The 21,533-nt window shown below is 38.2% G+C and overlaps 1 protein-coding gene across 15 annotated transcripts in view; it reads left to right on the top strand.

Annotated features, from left to right (window-relative positions):
* Positions 1–17,025, top strand: part of CREM (cAMP responsive element modulator) — a 101,700-nt gene extending 84,675 nt beyond the window's left edge. For 8 of the 15 annotated variants that reach the window (XM_090266148.1, XM_090266151.1, XM_090266154.1 and 5 more), the window contains 2 exons: positions 3,194–3,350; positions 16,392–16,792. In XM_090266148.1, coding sequence (XP_090122274.1) covers positions 3,194–3,350; positions 16,392–16,536 — 302 coding nt within the window. In that variant the 3' untranslated portion in view covers positions 16,537–16,792. The other 7 variants (XM_090266147.1, XM_090266146.1, XM_090266150.1 and 4 more) reach the window with 1 other exon arrangement.
* Positions 17,026–21,533: the final 4,508 nt, after the last annotated feature.

Genomic DNA, 21,533 nt, shown 5'->3' with positions numbered 1-21,533 from the left:
GATGACCCATTTACTTTTAGAGTAAAAACTAATTTGGGCACTTCAGTAGTTAGATGCAGCAGGAATCGGCCTTTATTAGGGGTAAGAACATGCATTCCAAGAATACAGGATGCTCTTTGAACTGTGATTCTGAGTATCTCATCCGCGTTAAATTACCACTGAATTTGTAATATTGGAAATAGAAGCTAACTCTTATATGTAAAGTTTTTATCACTTGTTTCAATAACAAAACTTTTTGACACTTGGATTTCCTTAAAACAAGACCTTCTCTTCGCCCATACCTTTTTAATGTATTTACTGATAAGATCATATCTGAATATGTGGAATTTATCCAACGACCATTAGAAGTATGCTATCATCACAATTTTGTACTAATTCCTGCTGATTCATACTAATTTGCATTTCTGGTTTGAACCAATGAGCTGCAATTCAATCTTCATTGAAAGAGATAAAATGAATGTATAGTTGAAAAATTGTAATACAACCCAGTTTGTTAGCTAATATTCGAGGACTAATACATCCATATATATAATTCTCTCCAACTTACCATGTAAGGGTATTTTTTTCTAAGTAGTTGCTCAAAATGTTTTAAGAATGCTTCTTTTGAAATTGCCATCATTTTTCACAGTGCCACCTTTGGTCTTTGAAGGTGGCTTCACTTTGGAAACAGGCAAAAATTTAGAACCATTTCTGATTCTCAGACCAATGAATGAACTTTCTCTTTTTTAAAGATTTTATTTATTTTTATTTACTTATTTTTAGAGAGAGGGAATGGGAGAGAGAAAGAGAGGGAGAGAAACACTGATGTGCGAGAGAAGAAACAGCTATTGGTTGCCTCTCGCACGCCCCCTACGTGGGACCTGGCCTGCAACCCAGGCATGTGCCCTGACTGGCAATCCAACCGGATACCTTTCAGTTTGCTGGAGGATGCCCAGCTAGCTTAGCCACACCAGTCAGGGCTGAGCTTTATTTTTCATCTATGAACTATTCCTGCCCAATGGGTACTCTTAAATTAACTTTTGTGTATTGTATAAACATCCTGCTCTAACTTTAAGTACAGAGAAAAGCAGATGTGTACAAAACTAGAGAGAGAATAATGAACCCTTCTGTACCTTTGTATTAATTTTATTGCCCTTATTTGTGAGCAATTTGGCAGGGACAACCCTAGACCAAGATCTGCATCCCTGCTGCTTACATATGTCAACATGATGGCAGGAAAGTCCCCCTTCGTCACTGCCATTGTTCCAGTTTTAGAAAACCTTTGTCTCCTCCAGCTGTCCCATTGTTTCAGTCTTCATTACTCCATAGCCTTCTTCCCTGATGTGGGTAAAGAGAACTGTTATTCTAGGCTCCAATCTATCTTCTCTACAATATGATTTAAATGTATTTTTTTAATCTTTAGTAAGTTAACAGCTTATAACTGACTTTAAAATTCTCTTCTGAAATATTTCAAAGGTATAAAATTGAAATACAATGAGGCATATAATGACATATATCTGTGACATATAATGAAACATCTGTGTATGTAGTATTTTAAATTGTCACAAAAACAAATTTTGGATTTTCCCCAAGTTGGCGCTCATTATATTTATCACAGTTACAACTTATCATCATTGTTTCTTAAATTATATATAGAAGGAAGAAGCAGTACAGCCTTACAATCTTATGAAGGCCTTTAAGTGATCTTCCCCCAAAGCCATAATTTTATTGTTTTATTCTTTCATCTTATTCTTAATTCCAGGAGGGATAAAGACCAGGCATTACCCTAAAAGAAACGCATAGGTCAATGTTTTATTAACCTTTTTAACCACTTGGCTATTTTCAGTGATTATACCCCATTTACCTGAAAAAAGCCTCTGTCTCCCTTTTGAGTAAAATTTCAATTCTTAGGGAAATATGGAAGCGATGTATTTCATATTTTGATTGGCATTTGCTTCAGACTAATTTTTATAGAATTTTTATAATTATTAACCCATTTCCTTGCATTAAGTTCTGAGAGAGCATGTATTTTGTCATATCTCATCAGAATGTCACATGAACTCTGGCTCTATGTTTTAAAAGTTGAAACAGTGATGGAACAACATGTTTTATCACTTTAATTCATCTGTCTTAAGGAAGCTTTTTATTGCAATAGATACGCACATGTTGAATATAAATCAGAACACTTTGAGGACTTTAGGATTCAATCTGAGTAAATAAATACTAAGTCTGTCATTTAACTATGATTATACTATAGTTAGAAAATATTTTTTTAAATGAATACTTAGAAATATATTATTATCCCAAGAAACCTAAGACAGACAAAAATTATCATTCCCCAGAGAAACCAGTTTTAAATAGAGCTTTGCTGGTTTGTTTGTTATTTTTTGCTTTTCAATGAGAATACAGTGAGTGAATGTTTCTCTTCCAGTACTTTTTCTGGTGATAGGACTTGCACTTAAAGACATTAGGTGAGGGTATAGGCTATAGGAAAATCTAACTGGATGGAAGTGTTCTGCTTAATTAAAATTTTTGCAGTGGTGTGCTAGAGCAAGCTCTCACTGATTTGCTAGAGCTGATTGTTAAGTTCTCTGGATTTTTGTAAGCTCATTGTCAAATAGCTATTAAAAGTTTAGCAATATATTTAACAAGTTACTTAAGAAACATTAATAAGGACTCAAAATTTATCGTAATGTTTAAATCTGTGCTCTTACAGTTATTCACATCTATTTTATCTGCATGCTGTGCTACTTGCTGTGTATGTCTTCCCAATGCTGCATTCACTGAAATCATATTGGCAGCTTTAAACTGGTCATGGTGAAAGTATTTACATCATGGGAATCAACGTGCTACAGATCACAGCTTGCTCCCAGAGAGCTGGCTGTTAAACCTTTATCAGCACACCACTGACTTCAGGCTGAAGAACTCTCAGTTGAAAAGCCTCTCTACTTTTAGCCTTTGATAAAAACCTACCTAAAATGCATTAGGGCATTTTTCTACCTTAAATGTGTAGAGTATGCTAAACATCATTGTTTCTAGTGCTGAAGAAGATCTTTGATATCTACAATTTCTAGCATGCTCAGAATAATCATCTTAAGGGTTAGCAACATCACCTCTTAAGACGTGAAAAAAGAAGTAGGCTATTTCCAGGTCAGTTTTATATAAAATATCAAGTTGTAAATCATTTATATAAGCATGTAATATTTCATTGCAGCTGTCACTGGTGACATGCCAACTTACCAGATCCGAGCTCCTACCACTGCTTTGCCTCAGGGAGTAGTGATGGCTGCCTCCCCAGGAAGTTTACACAGCCCACAGCAACTTGCAGAAGAAGCCACACGCAAAAGAGAGCTGAGGTTGATGAAAAACAGGTAAGATGGTTCACTAGAAATCAGCAACCATGAAGAGGACATATAATCTGATAATGTGGGGCTTTTTAAAAATTACTTTTCCTAAGCTACTTCTCCCAAGTTCAGTGTTAAGTGGCATTTTATGTGGGTTTGTGCTCTGCATGTGATGATAGATTGTCTGCTAGTCACAAAACTATTTCATCAGCAGGAAGTGCATTCCTATGTGTTAGAAAGGTAATGTCTATAAGATATATTAATGTTTTTAATGGTGATGGGAGGACTTTATTAGAAATAAAAATTTATTTTGTACTTGGCCTTTATTTGTGAAATTAGGTGACAAATATAATTTCCTAGCTTCTTTATAAGGAAAATCAATTTAAGTGTCAGTTAAGAATTTTCTAAATTTTTTTACATGTTTCCTTTGACCTATTTTGTGACTTTTTTCCCCAATTGTACCAAAATACATCTTTATTCTGATAAATTCTAGTGAAAATACAAAACAACAGAATTAAACTTACCCATAGCCCCACCACCTAGACATACCTACTAATGTTATAGTATATACATTTTCAGCCTGCTCTCAGCCGGTTTGAGTGTCGTCCTGTACACCAAAAGGTTGTGGGTTCGATCCCTGGTTAGGGCACATCATACTAAAGGCAATCAACTGATGTTTCTTTCTCACACCAATGTTTTCTCTACCTCTCTCTCTCTCTCTCTCTCTCTCTCTCTCTCTTTTTCTCTCTCTCTCTCTAAAATCAATAAACATATCCTCTGATGAAGATTTAAAATAAATAAATGAATCTAATTTACATAGTATTTCTTTGTTTAGTTTTTATTAGGGATGATGGTGCAGATTATCTGATTTTTCAAACTGAACAGAGTAAGAATAGTCTTTTCCCAGTAGTCTTGTCACCTTGTTCCTAAGCTTTAAATAATGTCTTTATTGTAAGTAAACAAAACATCTGAGATGGAATCATGTGTTTGCCTATGATCAGGATCACATGGTAGTAGTTAATTTACTAGGTGTTAACAACCAAGTTAAGGTAGAAATTGTGGCTTTTAAGCCTCTCAAATTCAGAAATAACTGCTAAGTTCATCACTGTCCTTTGTAACTGAGTACAAAGCAGTAGCAGCTATATTCCATTTAGTAACAGTCTTTTAAGTGTCACAGTTTGATGTATTATAGTACTTCATATGTTTGCTACAGTTTCCAGCCTTATTAGTTATCACAAATTACTAGATGAGGTTTTGTACCCTGTGGAACTCGACAGATTGCCAGCAATAGGACCATTAGATACACACATTTTTATCAGTGGTTGTCCCAGGTTGTAAGTCCTGCTGGATTCACCATTTTCATTGTCAGCATTTTGCTCAGAAATTCTGAAGGGGCTGAATGGATAGGGCTTACATAGTATCATAGCTGTTTTGTGAATATCTTGTTATCGAAGATCCATAACTTTGATCAGATGGAGGAATATGGATACTTTAAAACTGCACTTTCAGAGATCTTAGGAGCTATGAATATAATTGCCTCTCTGGTCATAGAATACACATTGTAAAGTTCAGTTTATAACATAAAGTGTGGTGATAATGCAGAATTGTTCATCAGTGTCTTATTTTCCCAAAGAAAATAAAAAGACAGAACTAGGAAGTAAGACTTCTTATCTCACTTTTGTCCTTTTATACCTTCATTTTTAGATTAAAAAATTTTGTCTGAACTACCAAAATGAAATAGATATAATATCAGGCAGTGGATTCCTATAAAAGGTTCCCCACAGCTACCTACATATTCATATGAGCTCTCCATGAGGGTAAAAAAATATAAAAGTTTGGGTTTAAAAAAAATAATAAATATTGGATAACATTTGTGTTTGGACTCGAAATTACCAAAGGGAATGGAGGCTTAACCTTGTAGGTGCCATTTTTTTAAGGTTTTATTTATTTATTTTTAGAGAGAGGGGAAGGGAGGGAGAGAGAGAGGCAGAGAAACATTGATGTATGAGAGAAACATCAGTCAGTTGCCTCTCACACACTCCCATCTAGGACTGGAACACAACCCTGACACGTGCCCTGACTGGGACCCAAAGCAGCAAACTTTTGCTTTGAGGGATGGTGCTCAACCAACTGAGTCACGCTGGTCAGGGCGTAGGTGGAATTTTTATCTCAGTTGCAGGGCCAGAGGTACATGCAGCCAGAACAAAGTCTCCATGGTGTCATCCAGGATCCAGGCCCCTCCTTCTGCTCTGTCATCTTCAGTGCACAGCATTTGCTCCTATGATCACTGTGTGGCTACCACCCCTCCAGGCATTATTACATCAGTCACGAAAAAGGGAGAAGAACTGAAGCTTAAAATGGGGCTGGTTGAGTCTGACCCTTCTAAAAACTTTCTGTAGAAGGCTCTGCCAGCAACTTTCACCCATATTTCTTTGACCAGAAATAGCTAATAGAATCCTTAGCTTCAAGAGATTCTGAGAAGGGTGTATTTTAGCTTCTCAAATCTCAATTTCAAAGCAAGACAAGAAAAAGCAGAAAACAAGCGGCCATATTGTGGCCCAATATCTGTTGAGTGAGTACCATATGCAAATTTTAAGTGCTTTATTTCTACTGTTTTTGTAACTGTCACGTAATTTTCACATGAGAAAAGGTCTGGTTATTATCCTTACCATACAGATGAGAAACTGAGGTTCAGAGACTTTCCATAATAAGTTGCTTAATATCACACAGTGGAAGCTAGACAGAACCTGGATATGCGTTCAGGAAGTCTTTATTCCAGAGCCTGTGCTCTACACTAACACCAGAGTCACCCCCAAAAGACGTCAGTATAAGCTTCAGGTTTAACTTTATGGAAAGAATATAGGTTTACTCAATAATGTGAAAGAACTTTTATACATTTTTCTCTTCTTATTCTTTGTTTAGCACTCGTAATGGATATTTAAATATATTTCTACCAATCCGGAGACAGTTTTTCTTTCTTTCAAGTAACGTCAGCTTTTTTTCTTTGCCGTGTATTTTCTCTCCATGCTGAGTATATATCCACACAAATGCACAGCCTGAAAACTGAGCTCTAACTATTAATAGAAGAAACAGGTGTTTACCATAACTGAGAAGTACTTAGGAGTGTGCCTTCTACCAGTGTGATCAGTTAAGGCTTTGTGCTTGGAACATTTGACTGGAGTCATGCATGCACACGTGTGAAATACCAACAATGGATGTTTACAGTAAATAATACACCTTGGTAGACAAAATTTTAAAAGTTAAGTAGCCCACAACACTGCTATTAGATAATTTCACTTAACGGTGACTTATTTTGTAAAGTGACTATCTTTTTTCCAGATCTAGAATTTACTATAATAATTTAATCATGAAAACCTTGGTGTTCCTTAAGTGTATATTTCAGTTCCTTTGTGGAGTAGTTGAATTCTGTTCCCAAACTGGCATATTTTATGTGTGCTTGGATTTCTTCTTATTTTTTTCCTGTGTATCATTAGATTAAGTTAATCTGTGCTTATCAGATTCAGTTCACTTACACATAATTACTTTTTGTTAACGAGTTGAGAAGTCTGAGAACTTTGTGGGTTCACAGTGTGAGTGCATTGTTCTTGGCTAAGAAATAGAGGTTGATCTTTTCCTGCAGTTCACTGGAATTTCAAGATCTCTTTATTCCTGCTGATTCTTGCTTCCCACAGAGAAAACACATAACCAGTGTTGGTGAGCATCAACTATCCTAAAATTTAAACAGATTGGCCATATCTGTTGTACGTATCACTACGTATCACTTGTAGCTCAGACTGGCAACAATGGTAATTGGCATTATAGTAACTGGTGCTGAGACATTCAACACAACTTCTGTTAAATACAACTTGAATCTTTTCGTTTTAATTTATTGATTTCAGAGAGAGGAGAAGAGAAACGTTGATTTGTTTTTCCACTTCCTTATGCATTTATAATTTGATTTTTGTTTTCTGCTTTTTTTTAACAGAGTTTTTTAAAAATTCTTTTTCCATTACAGTTGTCCCACTTTAATCCCCATTGCTTTCCCCTACCCCGCCCATCCCATCTACCGCAGTCAAACCCCACCCTGTAGTCCATGTCCATGGGTCATTAATACTAGTTCCTTGACTAGACCCTTCCCCTTCTTACCCTCCTTCTCTCCCGCCCCCACTCCCTGATTGTCAGTGTTAGTCTGCTCCTTGTTTACATGCCTCTGGTTCAATTTTGCTCATTTGCTTGTGTTGTTCATTAGTTTCCTGTATTAGGTGATATCATATGGTATTTGTTTTTCATTTGCCTGGCTTATTTTGCTAAGCATAATTCTCTTTAGTTCCATCCATGTTGTTGCAAAAGCTAGGAATACCTTCTTTCTGTCTGCTGCATGAGATTGCATTGTTTAAATGTACCACAGTTTTTTGATCCACTCATCTACACATGGGCACTTAGGTTGTTTCTAGAACTTGGCTATTTTAAATAACACTGCTATGAACATAGGGGTGCATAGGTTCTTTTGAATTGGTGATTCAGGATTCTTCAGGTATAATCCTAGCAGTGGAATTGCTAGATCAAAAGGCAGTTCCACTTTTAGCTTTTTGAGGAAATTCCATACTGTTTTACACAGGGGCTGCACCAGTCTGCATTCCCACGAACAGTGCACTAGGGTTCCCTATCTCCACATCCTCACCAGCACTTGTTGTTTGTTGATTTGTTGATGATGGACATTCTGACCGGTGTGAGGTGGCAGGCATCTCATTGTGGTTTTTATTTGCACCTCTCTGATGGCTAATGATGTTGAGCATTTTTTCGTATGCCTACGGACCCTCTGTATGTCCTCTCGGAGAAGTGTCAGTTCAGGTCCGCCTGTTTTTTAATTGGGTTCCCCGTCTTTGAGGTGTTGAGTCGTATAAATTGCTTATATATTTTGAATAATCAATCCCTTATCTGAGAAATCATTGGCAAATATGTTTTTGCATATCATTGGATCCTTTTTCATCTTGCTTATGTTTTCTTAGCTGAGCAGAAACTCTTCAGTTTGATATAGTCCCATTTTTTAATTCTTTATTTCCTTCCTTAGGAGATGTATCAGTGAAAATATTGCTATGTGGGATATCTGAAATTTTCCTGCCTATGCTTTCCTCTAGGACTTTTATGATGTCATGGCTTACACTTAAGTCTTTTATCCACCTTCAGTTTTATTCTGGTGTAGGGTAGGGTGTAAGTTGGAGGTCTAGTTTCATTTTTTGCATGTCCTGCTCGATACTCCAAGCACCATTTATTGAAGAGGCTCTTCTCACTCCATTTTATGTTCCTTCCCCCTTTGTCAAATACTAGTTGACCATATAGACCTGGGCTCTCTATTCTGTTTATTGATGTATATGTCTGTTCTTATGCCAGTACCAGATTGCTTTGATCACAGTGGCCTTGTAGTATAGTTTGATATTAGGTATTGTGATTTCTCCTACTGTGTTCTTCTTCCTCAAGATTGCTGTGGCTATTTGGGGTCTGTTTTGGTTCCATGTAAGTTTTTGAAGTATTTGTTGTAGGTCTGTGAAATATGGCATTGGTATTTTATTTTATTTTATTTTATTTTTAAAGAATATATATTTTATTTATTTGTTTATTTTTAGAGAGAGAGAGGAAGGGAGAGAGAAAAAGAGGGAGAGAAACATCAGTGTTTGGTTGCCTCTGGCATGCCCCTAACTGGGCCCCTGGCCCTCCTCCCAAGAATGTGCCCTGACTGGGAATCGAACTTGCAACCCTTTGGTTTGCAGGCTGGCTCTCAATACACTGAGCCACACCAGCCAGGGTGCCATCGGTATTTTAATAGGGATTGTGTTGAATCTATAAATTGCTTTGGGTAGTATGGACATTTTAATGATGCTGATCCTTCCCATTCATGAACATGGTATATGCTTCCGTTTATTTGTATCTTCCTCAATTTCTTTCTTCAGTGTTCTGTAGTTTCCTGAATACAGGTGTTTTACCTCCTTGGTTAAGTTTATTCCTAGATACTTTATTTTTCTTGTTGCTATAGTAAACGGGATTTTTGTTCTAGTTTCTATCTCTAATATTTTATTGTTGGTGTATAGAAATGCCTTTGATTTCTGAATATTGACTATGTATCCTGCTATTTTGCCAAATTCACTTATTATGTCAAGTAGTTTTTTCATGAAGTCTATAGGGTTTTCTATGTACACTATCATGTCACCTGCAAATAATGACGGTTTTACTTCTTCATTTCCAATTTGGATGCCTTTTATTTTTTTCTTGCCTGATTGCTGGCTAGAACTTCCATGACTATGTATAATAGGAGTGGAGAGAGTGGACATCCTTGTCTTGTTCCTGATCTTAGAAGGAATGCTTTCAGTTTTTGCCCACTGAGTATGATGTTGGCTTCCGGTTTCTTCATATATGGCCTTTATTATGTTGAGGTATGCTCCCTCTTCCCATTTTGCTGAGTGTTTTCACCATAAATGAATGTTGTACTTTATCAAATGCTTTTTCAGCATCTATTGATATGATCATGTGGCTTTTGCCTTTCATCCTGTTTATATGGTGTATTATGATTATTGATTTACAAATATTAAACCATCCTTGCATCCCTGGGATGAATCCCACTTGATTGTAGTGTATCCTCTTTTTAATGTGTTGCTAGATCTGGTTTGCCAATATTTTGTTGAGGATTTTGGCATCCATGTTCATCAGCGATATTGGCATGTAGTTTTCTTTCTTAGTTGTGTCTTGCCCTGGTTTTGGAATTAGGGTAATACTGGCTTCATAGAAAGAGTTTGGGAGTCTTCCCTCTTCTTGGATGCTTTAGAATAATTTTAGAAAAATAGGATTTAGTTCTCCCTTAAATGTTTTTGTAAAATTCGCCTGTGAAACTATCTGGTCCAGGGGTTTGGTGTACCAGGAGTTTTTTTATTACTACCTCAATTTCACGAGTTGTTATCGGTCTACTTAGACTTTCTGCTTCTTGATGGAGTTTTGGAAGATTATATGTTTCCAGAAAGTTGTCCATTTCATCTAGGTTATCAAGTTCTTATCATACAGTCATTTGTAGTAATTTTTTACAATCCTTTGTATTTCTGTGGTATCGGTTATAATTTCTCTTTTGCTTCTGATTTTGTTTATTTGGGTCCTCCCGCTCTTTTTCTTGATGAGCATGGTTAAAGGCTTGTTGGCTTTGTTTATCTTTTCAAAGAACCACCTCCTTGTTTTATTGATCTTAGGAATTGTTTATTTAGTCTCTATGTCATTTAACTCTGCTCTGATCTTGATGATTTCCTTTTTTCTACTCGCTCTGGGCTTTGTTTTGGCTTTGTTTGTTGTTGTTCCTCTACTTCTCATAGCTATAGGGTTAGTTTTTTATTGAAATTTTCTATCCTTTTTAGGTATGCCTGTATTGCTATGAACTTTCCTCTCAGGACTGCTTTCACTGTATCCCATAGCTTTTGCGCTGTTGTGTGTCCATTATCACTTGTTTCCAGATACTTTTTTGATTTCTTTTTTGATGTCATTGTTAACCCATTCATTATTTAATAGCATGTTATTCATACTCCATGAGTTTGAATGTTTTTGACTTTTTTCCTTGAGATTGATTTCTAGTTTCAAGTCATTGTGATATGAGAAGATGCTTGATATCATTTCAATTTTCTTGAATTTGTTGAGGCTTGTTTTGTGTCCTACCATGTGGTCTTTGAAAATGTACATGTGCACTTGAAAAGAATGTATGTTTTTCTTCTTTGGGGTGAAAAGTTCTACATATATCAACTAAGTCCATTTGATCTAGAGTGTTGTTCAGTGCCTCAGTATCCTTGGTGTTTCTTTGTGTTGAAAATCTATACATTGTTGGCAATAGGGTGCTAAGGTCTCCTACTATGAGTGTGTTACTGTCAATATCCTTCTTGAAGTCTTTCAAGATTCTCCTTAAACACTTGGGTGCTCCTCTGTTGGGTGCATATATCTTTATAAGGATTCTATCTTCTTGATGGAATGTTCCCTTAAGTGTTATGAAATGTCCTTCTGTCTCATTTTATGGCCTTTGCTGTGAAATCTGTTTTGTCTGATATAAGTATTGCTACCCCAGTTTGTTATTTTTTTCATATCCATTTGCTTGAAATATTTTTTTCCATCCCTTCACTTTTAGTCTGTGTAGATCTTTTGTTCTGAGGTGGGTCTCTTTTAGATAGGATATATATGAGTCATGCTTTCTAATTCATTCAGCTACTCTATATTTTTTGATTGGTGTATTTAATCCATTTACATTTAAGGTTATTATTGATAGATACTAATTCATTGTCATTTTTCCCATTTGTATCTGTGTTCCTCTCTCTCTCTCTCTCTCTGAGTCTCTCTGTTTTATCATCTTCTTTTCTTAAAAAAATTTTTAAAATATATTATTGATTATGCTGTTACAGTTGTCCCAATTTCCTTTTCCTCTGCTCCCCACCAACTGGTGGCCCCCCTCCCTCCAGTAGTCTCCCCTTTCAGTTCATGTCCATTGGTTGTGCATATAGTTCTTCTCAACCTCTTCCTGTCTACTCCATTCCCTCCTACTATGTTTCTTAATTCCTGTACCATCTCCCTCCCTCTCCCTCTTCCCTCTCCCTGCTGACCTCCCCCCAATATGTTCCCCATACCTATAGTTCTTTTTCCACTCTCGTTTCCTATTTAGTTTGCCTTTGTTTCAATTCCCTAGCTTCTGTTGTTGGTTCTTGTGAGGCAGTTTTCATTTTAATATTCATAGTTTTGATCCTCCTTCTTCTAAACCAGTCCCTTTAACATCTCATATAATAGTGGTTTGGATCTAATTAACTTTTTCAGTTTTACTTTGTCCTGGAAGCACTTACTCTGCCCTTCTATTCTGAATGACAGCTTCGCTGGATAGAGTATTCGTGGCTGTAGGTTTTTTATTTTCATTCTTTTGAATAGTTCTTGCCAGTCCTTTCTTGCCTGCAGGGTCTCCTTTGAGAAATCAGCTGATAGTCTAACTGGGACCCCTTTGTACACGATTTTTTTCTTCTCTCTTGCTGTTTTTAAGATTCTCTCTTTATCTTTAACTTTTGACATTTTGATTATAATGTGTCTTGGTGTGGTTCTCCCTGGGTCCAGTTTTTCTGGAACTCTCTGTGCTTCCTGGGCCTGAGAATCTATTCCCTTCCCCAAGTTCGGGAAGTTCTGCTTCATTATGTTTTCACATAATTTTTCAATTTCTAGTTCTTCTTCTTCGCCCTCTGGCAATCCTATTATTCGAATGTTCGTTCACTTATAGCTGTCTCAGAGGTTTTGAGCTCCTCCTCACTTTTTTTGCTTTTTGTTTCCTCTTTCTGCACTGGTTGACTGTTTGTTCCTTCCCTACATTCTGATTTGTTGATTTGATCTCTGGATTTTATTTCCTCACCACTTGTCTCATATGTGTTTCATTCATTTCAGTATGAGTAGCTTTCATTCCTTCCCTGTCTTGTTCCAAATCCTTTGTTAATTCTGTAAGCCACCTTATGACTATAGCTTTGAACTGTGCCTCAGAAAGGTTTCCTATTTGTTCGTCTGTCAGGTCCCGCATCTGCTGCCCGGTGAGCTGCGTCACCGGGATTTCAATCGTTGTCTGCTTCTTTCTGACAGTCTTGTGTTTAGCTTTGCTTCCTGGGCAGGCTATAGGGGGCAGAGCCCCGTGCATTCGGTACTACCCGGCAACCAGCGACGATCAGCGACCTTGTTCGCCACACTGTGGCACTTTGTGTGGAGGCAGGGTCCAGGATGGGTTCCTGCTGTTACTCTCTGCTGGGAGACCGGGATTCACAACCCGCTCTCTGGGCCTCACTGTCCGAGGCAATGGAGGGGGGGGCTGCCTTTCCCAGCATTGGAATCGCGACCTTCAGGGTCTCGACTGCAGCTGGGATTGTTCCCCTGGTGTTTCTCGCAGTCCCGCCGCTACCACAGAGCAGACCGCAGTTTCTCACCCCTCCTACCCATCTAGAGGAGCACTGCTCATTTATAACTTCATATGCTGGGCTTCCATGTAGTTTTATTTTCTGGAATTTCTGGTTATCTTTTGTTTTGAGGTAGTTGTAGCCTACTTAGTTGTAGAGGGAGACCGAGCATGTCAGTCTAAGCCTCCATCTTGGCTGGAAGTTTCTCATCATCTTCTTAAAGCAGACCCTTCAGCATCTCTTGCAATGCTGATTTGGTGGAGATGTATTCTTTTAGTCTTCCTTTGTCTGAGAAACTCCTTACTTCACCTTCCATTTTGAAAGAGAGCCCTGCTGGGTAGAATAGTCTTGGTTGTAGGCCTTTGTTTTTCATTGCTTGGAATATTAGTGCCATTCCCTTCTTTACTGTAGTGTTTCTGTAGAGAAATCTGATGATAGCCTTATTGGAGCTCCCTTGTATGTTATTAACTGTTTCTCTCTTGCGGCTTTTATATTCCCTCTGTCTTTAAATGTTGCCATTTTAATTATGATGTGTCTGGGAGTAGCCCGTTTGGGTTCATCTTCATTGGGACCCTCTGTGCTTCCTGGTCTTGTGTTTCTTCTTCTCTCACCAAGTTTCAGAATTTTTCTTCCATTACTTTTTCAGACAGGTTTTCTCTCCCTTGCTCCTCTTCTTATTCTGATATTCCTACGATACGGCTATTATTATGTTCCATGTTGTCCTGCAGCTCTCTTAAAACCTCTTCATTCTTTTTTCATTCTGTTGCCCTGTCTGGGAGTTTTTTTCCACATTGCCCTCCAGTTCACTATTCGGTCTTCTGCTTCCTCTAGCCTCCTTTTGATTCCTTCTACTGTTTTCTTCAGTTCAGCAATTGTATTCTTCATTTCCTCCTGGCTCTTATTGATTGTTTCTACATCCTTTTTAATGGTAGTGTAATTCTCAGTAAGTTCTTTGTAGTTTTCCTTGAGCTCACTGAGCTCATTGAGCTTCCTTATAATCCATATTTTGAATTCCATGTCTGATAGTTTGCTTTCCTCTATTTCACGTAGCACTCTTTCTAGGGATTCCTCCTTTCCTTCCTCTGTCTTCCCATTTTTTGTGACTCTTCTTGTTTGTTTCTGCTTCTTGGATTGATCTTCACTTCCTGTGTCTCCCTCTGGGGGCATCAGATTGTGTACCAGTCCAGGCCTAGGCAGCCTGTTGGAGGCTAGCAGAGACCTACTGCCCTTGTCTGTCTCCTTTAGTTCTTAATCTATTCAATCTGTGATCACCTGTCAGACTTAAGGCCTGAGGGTGGGGCAGATTAATTATTCGAATGGAGCTATTGTTTCCCCTCAGGCTGACATCGTGTGGAGGGGAGTCGTCTACATTCAGTATTTGGAATGAGTCAGCACTGGGACCTGGTGGGCTGCTCCCTCAATTCTCTCCTCAAAGCCACCGCCCCAAACTCTCCTTAAACATCTCTAGTCCTCTCTGCCCTCCCTATGCTGGACCCGAGGGTAAGTGGATTCCAATATATTTTGAATGTGATCTTTTTAAGAGCGCCTTGTCTCCATCTTTTTCTTTCAGGCCAGCAAAAAGAAAAACCCCTTGGCTTCCCTTTTCAAAGCTGGATACTATTTTACTTTCTGCTCTGTCGCTATAGGCTGGCAAGCTCAGCTGGGCATTTAGATCTTGCCCTTCTCAGGCGGGACCCCTGGCTGCTGAGCTCTTTCTTAGTCCCTTCAGCTCCCACCTATGGGAGCCCAGCCAGTCCTTTCATGTCTCCACACTTCCTACCAGTCACATTTGATGAAGCGGCCTTTTCTGTCTATGGTTATAAAGGCTTCTCTCCAGCTAGTGTTCGGTTGGTTATTCCAGATAATTTCTCCACAATTAAATTGCAATTCCAGATTGGTCCTGGGAGGAGGTTAGTGTAGCTTCCACTTACTCCTCTGCCATCTTGAATTTCCTATAAATTGATTTTTTGTGTATGCCCTGACCAGGGATTGAACCTGCAACCTTCGAGTATCTGGACAATGCTCCAACCAACTGAACTTCCTAGCCAGGGCCTGATTCTCTTTCAATATAGAATTTTTTTGATGTGAAGGATACCCCAAGGCAGTTACTCTGAATTGAAAACTCTAACATAAAACTGTTATGAGGATGCATTCTATAGAGAAATTAAATGATGTAGCTGCCACCCGCTTCCACTCTCAAGAAAAAGAGAGAGAATATGTTGACTGTATTCTTTTTTTTTTTTGGTGGAGTTATGCATGTAAATGACTGTGACTCATCTATTTATTTATGTTTGTTGCTTTGGCTGCTGGTCTGTTCTTTCCTTAGGGTATGCCTACAGTGTGTTGAAATCAGTAGATTGGATAGTAAACGCATGTGATGAGAGAACAGTCTTGAGTTATTAAGTAGCTTTCCTTTCATGATTTTAATTGTGGTGTTTTCACATTCCTGGATTTAACTTGTCTTACTATTGAGTATTTGTATTTTGTACCTTCTCTTCTTTCCATCTTTAATTTTCAGGAGCAGAGTCCATTTCATTTTTGTTTATGAAAATTTGCATGATTAATGATTCACTTATTGTTATTTTTATCCATGTTGTTCCCCAGCCAACAACTGTCTTTTGTAGTCCTGATTGATTTATTTGTTTCACTGTGATTTAGTCTTGAAGAATTAAAATCTTCCATATTGACATTTAAAGTTTCTGGGGATTAATTTTAGTAATCATTCTTGATCAAATAAATTTAACTCATTGTGACAGAATGAATGGCTTTTGGCAGACAAAAAAAAAGAGAGAGATTCAAAAGGATCTGTAAATGTTTTTGTAGAAATTCCACTTGAAAATCTGGTTCTATTGTTTTAGTTTACTGAAAACCATTCTGGCCACCATTATCATGGAATGCGTGCCCTATGAAAACATCATTTATGATGAATGCTGGGCAAATGGACTGTGCTCTCAAATTATTCCTGTTGTTGCAGTCACCTTACAAAAAGGCATGTGCTTGGGTACATTTGTTGTGTAGCTTTGTACAGAACTTACCTAGGATTAATTGGATGTTGAGTTTGGGGGTCCAAAGTTCACTGAGCCCCTCTGGATTGTGCTGGGAGGTTGTTCCTGAGTCATTTGCCTTGTGTTGGTTCCAGGGAAGCTGCCCGGGAGTGTCGCAGGAAGAAGAAAGAATATGTCAAATGTCTTGAAAATCGTGTGGCTGTGCTTGAAAACCAAAACAAGACTCTCATTGAGGAACTCAAGGCCCTTAAAGATCTTTATTGCCATAATGCAGAGTAACTGTCTTTGACTTGGACCTTGTTTACTGTGAACTCTAATCAAGGCAGTAGATACAGCAATTTACTAATTGCCATGAGGCCATATGGAAGGGACACTTGTGACCCTTAAGAATCCAGTTTGGCTTAGTGTTTGACATTGAGTTGGGAGTGTTGTTCCAAGATTTGGAATGCAACCATGATTACATATACCAAACTCACTTAAGTCTGTTTGTCAATAGCATGCAAAAATTGTTTTGTTGTCCTTCTGCTTCTTTTTTTCTTTTTTCAGGGAAGCTGCTAAAGAATGTCGACGTCGAAAGAAAGAGTATGTAAAATGTCTGGAGAGTCGAGTTGCAGTGCTGGAAGTTCAGAACAAGAAGCTTATGGAGGAACTTGAAACCTTAAAAGACATTTGCTCTCCTAAAACAGATTAGTAGTAGTGCTTAACTATGAACTGATTACAACATGTACAGTTGCTTTTGAAGGCAATACAATATGTAGTCGGCAAGAATTATGGCTTTTTTCCTTTGTATGATTTCTTCATATTCTCTAATCTCTAACATTCCTAAAGTGCTTCATTGCATGTAGTTAACTCTTAGCTGTAACTTCAATTTTTAAAAAGAGACAAACTGTAAAAAAATGTATTTAGCAAATTCTTAAAATGCAATACTAGTAAGATTTCTTCCAATGCCACACATTTGCAGTTCCCAATCCCTGTGTCCTGAATAGTGTGCTGTGCAATAAAATTTTCTGCAGGTCTTTTAAAAATCGTTGTATGAAAGGATGATCAAAGATAATGCATCCAGCAGTACAATAAGAGTACACCACAAAAAATATACCTCAGGAAAGAATTAGAAGAATGTAATAAATGGCTAATGTGAACAAATAGTTTATAAATGAATTTATGGCATTTGTAGATTTTTATCCTAGTTGCTTTATAAGGAAAATATTGTACTGCTGTCCTTGTATGCAATAGTTGGAGAGTGTTTTTAATAGAACCATGTTGGTTACATTTATAGTGTTTGGTGGTCATTTAACTGTCTGAACACTTTCTATAGTCTTTACTCTTGTGTAATAGAAAAGATCTCGCAGAAGCTCTAGAGTCGGTTTGATATTACCTAATGAAAGTCAGAATAAGTTGTTAGTACCTAGAATGAACTAAAAATTAGAGTTAGCAGTGTGTTTGCATGCCTTCAGGGGTACGTGAGCTGATTTGCACATGGGATCTGTTTTCTGAAAATGCTCTGCCATCTTGCCAGTAGGATGCCCCAGACCTTGTACACGGAGAGCCACTATGAGAGATTCATCTTGTGTGATGGACTAAGCATTTTGAAAATGGTCTAGAAATCTACAATATATAGGAGTTTTGAAGTAAAAACAACTCAAGGTTATATTTTCTATTTCAAAACATTATATATTATATCAAGTATTTTTCACATCAGCACATTTAGATGAAGTTTATTACACTGAGACAACAGTATTATTACTGGTGTCCACATTTCATTCTATGAAAATCCAAGATATAAGTCCAAAGCCCTAACTATATGATGCTGTGTCTTCTCTCATTCACTCATGAGACCTTTGCTGAAGGCCTAGACTCTAGACCTTTGCTGTGCTAGACTACTGTATTTTCTACTATAACTTCTGATTGTTTAGGATGTCTCCACTGCACCCCTAGTTTCAGTAGTGGAAATGGTCAATGCATATGGAAGGTACAGCAACAGGAGGTCATTTATATAGCATCTAACTGCCATTCCCCCATTTTGTAATTCTGTCACTTACTTGTAACTCCCAGAAGGCAGGGCATACCACTTGGGGCTTTGTTTAGAAATAGTTATTCTTCCTTCACAGTCTGAGCGCCGAATTTCTTTTATCTGAATTTTTGTCTTTTACAGAAATAAGGTGAGGAAAGAAGAAAGAAAAGAGGAAGGAAAACCCCAAGTTTCAGGTGAAGGGATATAGTGCTTTGTACTCAGTCATTTGTTCAGTTAGTCACTAAACCAAATGTGTGTCCAGTGGTGGACAACAAGGAGATCCAAGAATCAGCTGACAGGATGGAGACAGTTAGAGGCAGCAGATGCTGTGTGTTAGAATGGACAAAATCACCCTAGCTGGTGTGGCTCAGTGGATTGAGCACTAGCCTGTGAACCCAAGGGTCACCGGCTTGATTCACAGGCAGGGCACATACTTGGGCTACAGGCCAGATCCCCTGTTTGGGGCAGACGAGAGACAGCCACACCTTGATGTTTCTCTCCTTCTCTTTCTCTCTGCCTTCCCCTCTTTCTAAAAAATAAAATCATTTTTATAAAAATAAAAAACATTAATGTAAAAAAAAAAATTGGAGAAAGCTGCAGGCAGGGAATTTATAAGAAACTGATCCTGTAGGAGGCAGATTCTGAACTGGACCCTGATGTGATTGTCCTGGGAGGAGGGCAACCAGACAGGGAATTCATTCACATACTCCACTCCCAGGGGCTTGAATAGGAGATGGGGGGTAAAGTTAGTACACACACAACGGTTAGTTTAGTGTAAAAGAGTGCGCGCGCGCTCTGCTCTATAGAATTGGTGGTTATTTCAGGGGATGAGGACTGTGTCTGATTACTTGGGGCCAGAATTAGCAGATGTCCCCTCTCCCCAATGCTTTAAAGATAAGAAAATTATATTACCTCACCAAATAAGTCCAGAAGTAGGAAATCTGAAGGTTGCTTAATGTAATGACTCAATTACATCATGATCAGGTCCTTCCCATCCCACTCCTTGTTTAGGCTGGGTCCCTTGATGCTAATATTGTTGCCATAGCGTCAGGCACCAGAGAGGAGACAGGCAGCATCACTTCCTTTTGTCCTGTTTTAAGAGCAAGGACAACTTGCACAGGGGACTTTAACCAGCACATGCCCTCTGAGTCTCACAGGCTAGATTTTCATCATAGCCAGTCACACTGGCAAGAATGGAACTCAAGGCACTGAGTAACTAGTGCACATTGGACCCCTGAGGCTGGGATGGTTCAGCCTTTTGTGAAGCATGGCCATCAATATTGAATAAAGCAGGTTCTCAGAGAAAGGTATGCAGGCAGCTGGAGGTGGTTACCATGAGAGATGGTATGCGCTGACCCTGCTTGGGAAAGTGGGGACAACTGAGGCCTGGGGCCCTGAACTTTCAAAAGGGACATCAGAACTGAATTCTGGCTCATTCAGTTTGTTCCTGACACCAAAGCTCTTGCTAATAAAATAGCATGATTTTAAAACTCTCCAATCAGTCTCCAGTAGGTATGGCCTCGCTGAACACAGCAAGCAGTAAGTTGGAAGCCTCATAGATATCGTACATCTTGTATAACATAGTTACATAGAAACTAGAGCTGCATTTGTGGGGGTTTTAATCCTAAAATTTTCAGAATCAGGACTTTTGGATATAGAAATTACTGATTCCGGATCATGGGATTACACCACCTAGGTAGTGTAACTAGGTAGTTCATGATACTAACTCATTCGAAATGGAAAAATAAAGGAAATCAACTTCTCTGTATTTAAACGTGTTTGAGCACCACACTTGCCTGAAATAGGCCATGTCGCCTCAGTAACCACACTTCTCCATTTTCTTCATATGCTCTTATGTCCGGTACTTGATGCTTCCTGGGCACCTAAAGGACACCTTTCAAATATACAGTGAAGACTTGTGACACCAAAACAGTGTTTACCAAGATTACATCAAGAGCAATGAAGTAGCTGGGACATACATACCTGAGACAAGCAGGGCTGTTGCAAGTTGGCATCATTTCATCGCAGTACGTCAAGACTCTCAGACACTTAAATGTGCCTCCTCTTTTCGAAGGCCACCCCAGGGACACAGACCAGATTCTGATCTATGTAAGCTTGGTATAACTCAGTCTTTATGCTTTATGTATAGTTTTTTTTTTCTATATAAATTTATTTTCTCATAAGTGCATTTCATATTAATACATTTCAGATTTCCAGATATATTTTTAACACTCTTTGTTCAGGGCTGTTCTTTTTACACACACACATAATTCCATTGGGAATGGAAAATGATGAATAAAAGGAGAAAACTAACTGCTTTGTTATACTAGATTGCACTAGAGTAAATAAAATGCAAATTTTGTTATTTCTGAGGAGTCAGTTTTCAAGAGGGTGCAGAGTTTTTTTCAGATCTTTATCATAATAATATTTTGAAAATCATCATTGAAATGTGAGCCAGAGTGGGTTATTTGAATGACACAAACCCACATACACTGCATTTGCCCTGTTCTTTTAATTCGGGCCTTTACCTTCACTGGGCAGTAGATGAGAGTTGGTGAGAAAGGCTTGTGCCAAACCTACAATAGGACTTCCTTTGGTTCTCTTGTGCAGAAAACAGTCAAAATCTGAATAATTCTCAACCCAGAAGATTTTCCTCCTTTTATGTCCTCCTATACCTCTTCCATACCCTTCCAGCTGGGAGTGTATGGCTGCGACAGCACAGAGAGGTCTCCAGCCCTCATAAGGAAGACATAACTTGTTTGTTTTTGTTTGTTTAAAAAAAAACTTTATTGAGCTGTAGATTACATATGACACAATTTACCCATTTAAATAATATGATTCAAAATGACAACTAATTCACAGTTAGCAACAACTGAATCAGAAAAATAAAAACAAAATCCAACTAAGCAAACCAAAATAGGAACAGTACCATAGGTAAGGGGATCATTCAGAGGGTTATCAGCTGAGAGGGGGAAGGGGAAGAAATGGGGAAGTGGTGCAGGGATTAAGAAGCATAATTGGTTGGTACAAAATAGACAGGGGGCAGTTAATAATATAGGAGAGGGTGAAGCCAGAAACTTATATGCTCGACCCATGGACATGAACTATGGGATGTGGGATTGCTGGAGAAAAAAGGGAAAAGGAAAAGAAATTGGGACAACTGTAACAGCATAATCAATAAAATGTACTGAAAAAAATATGATTCAATTATTGTTAGTATGTTCACAGAGTTGCTCAACCATCATCACATCCAGTTTTAGAAATT

This window comes from Furipterus horrens, unplaced genomic scaffold (genome assembly GCF_987537825.1).
Source record: "Furipterus horrens unplaced genomic scaffold, mFurHor1.1.pri manual_scaffold_2, whole genome shotgun sequence".
Taxonomy (NCBI): domain Eukaryota; kingdom Metazoa; phylum Chordata; class Mammalia; order Chiroptera; family Furipteridae; genus Furipterus; species Furipterus horrens.
This window is presented reverse-complemented; position numbering and strand designations above follow the sequence as displayed.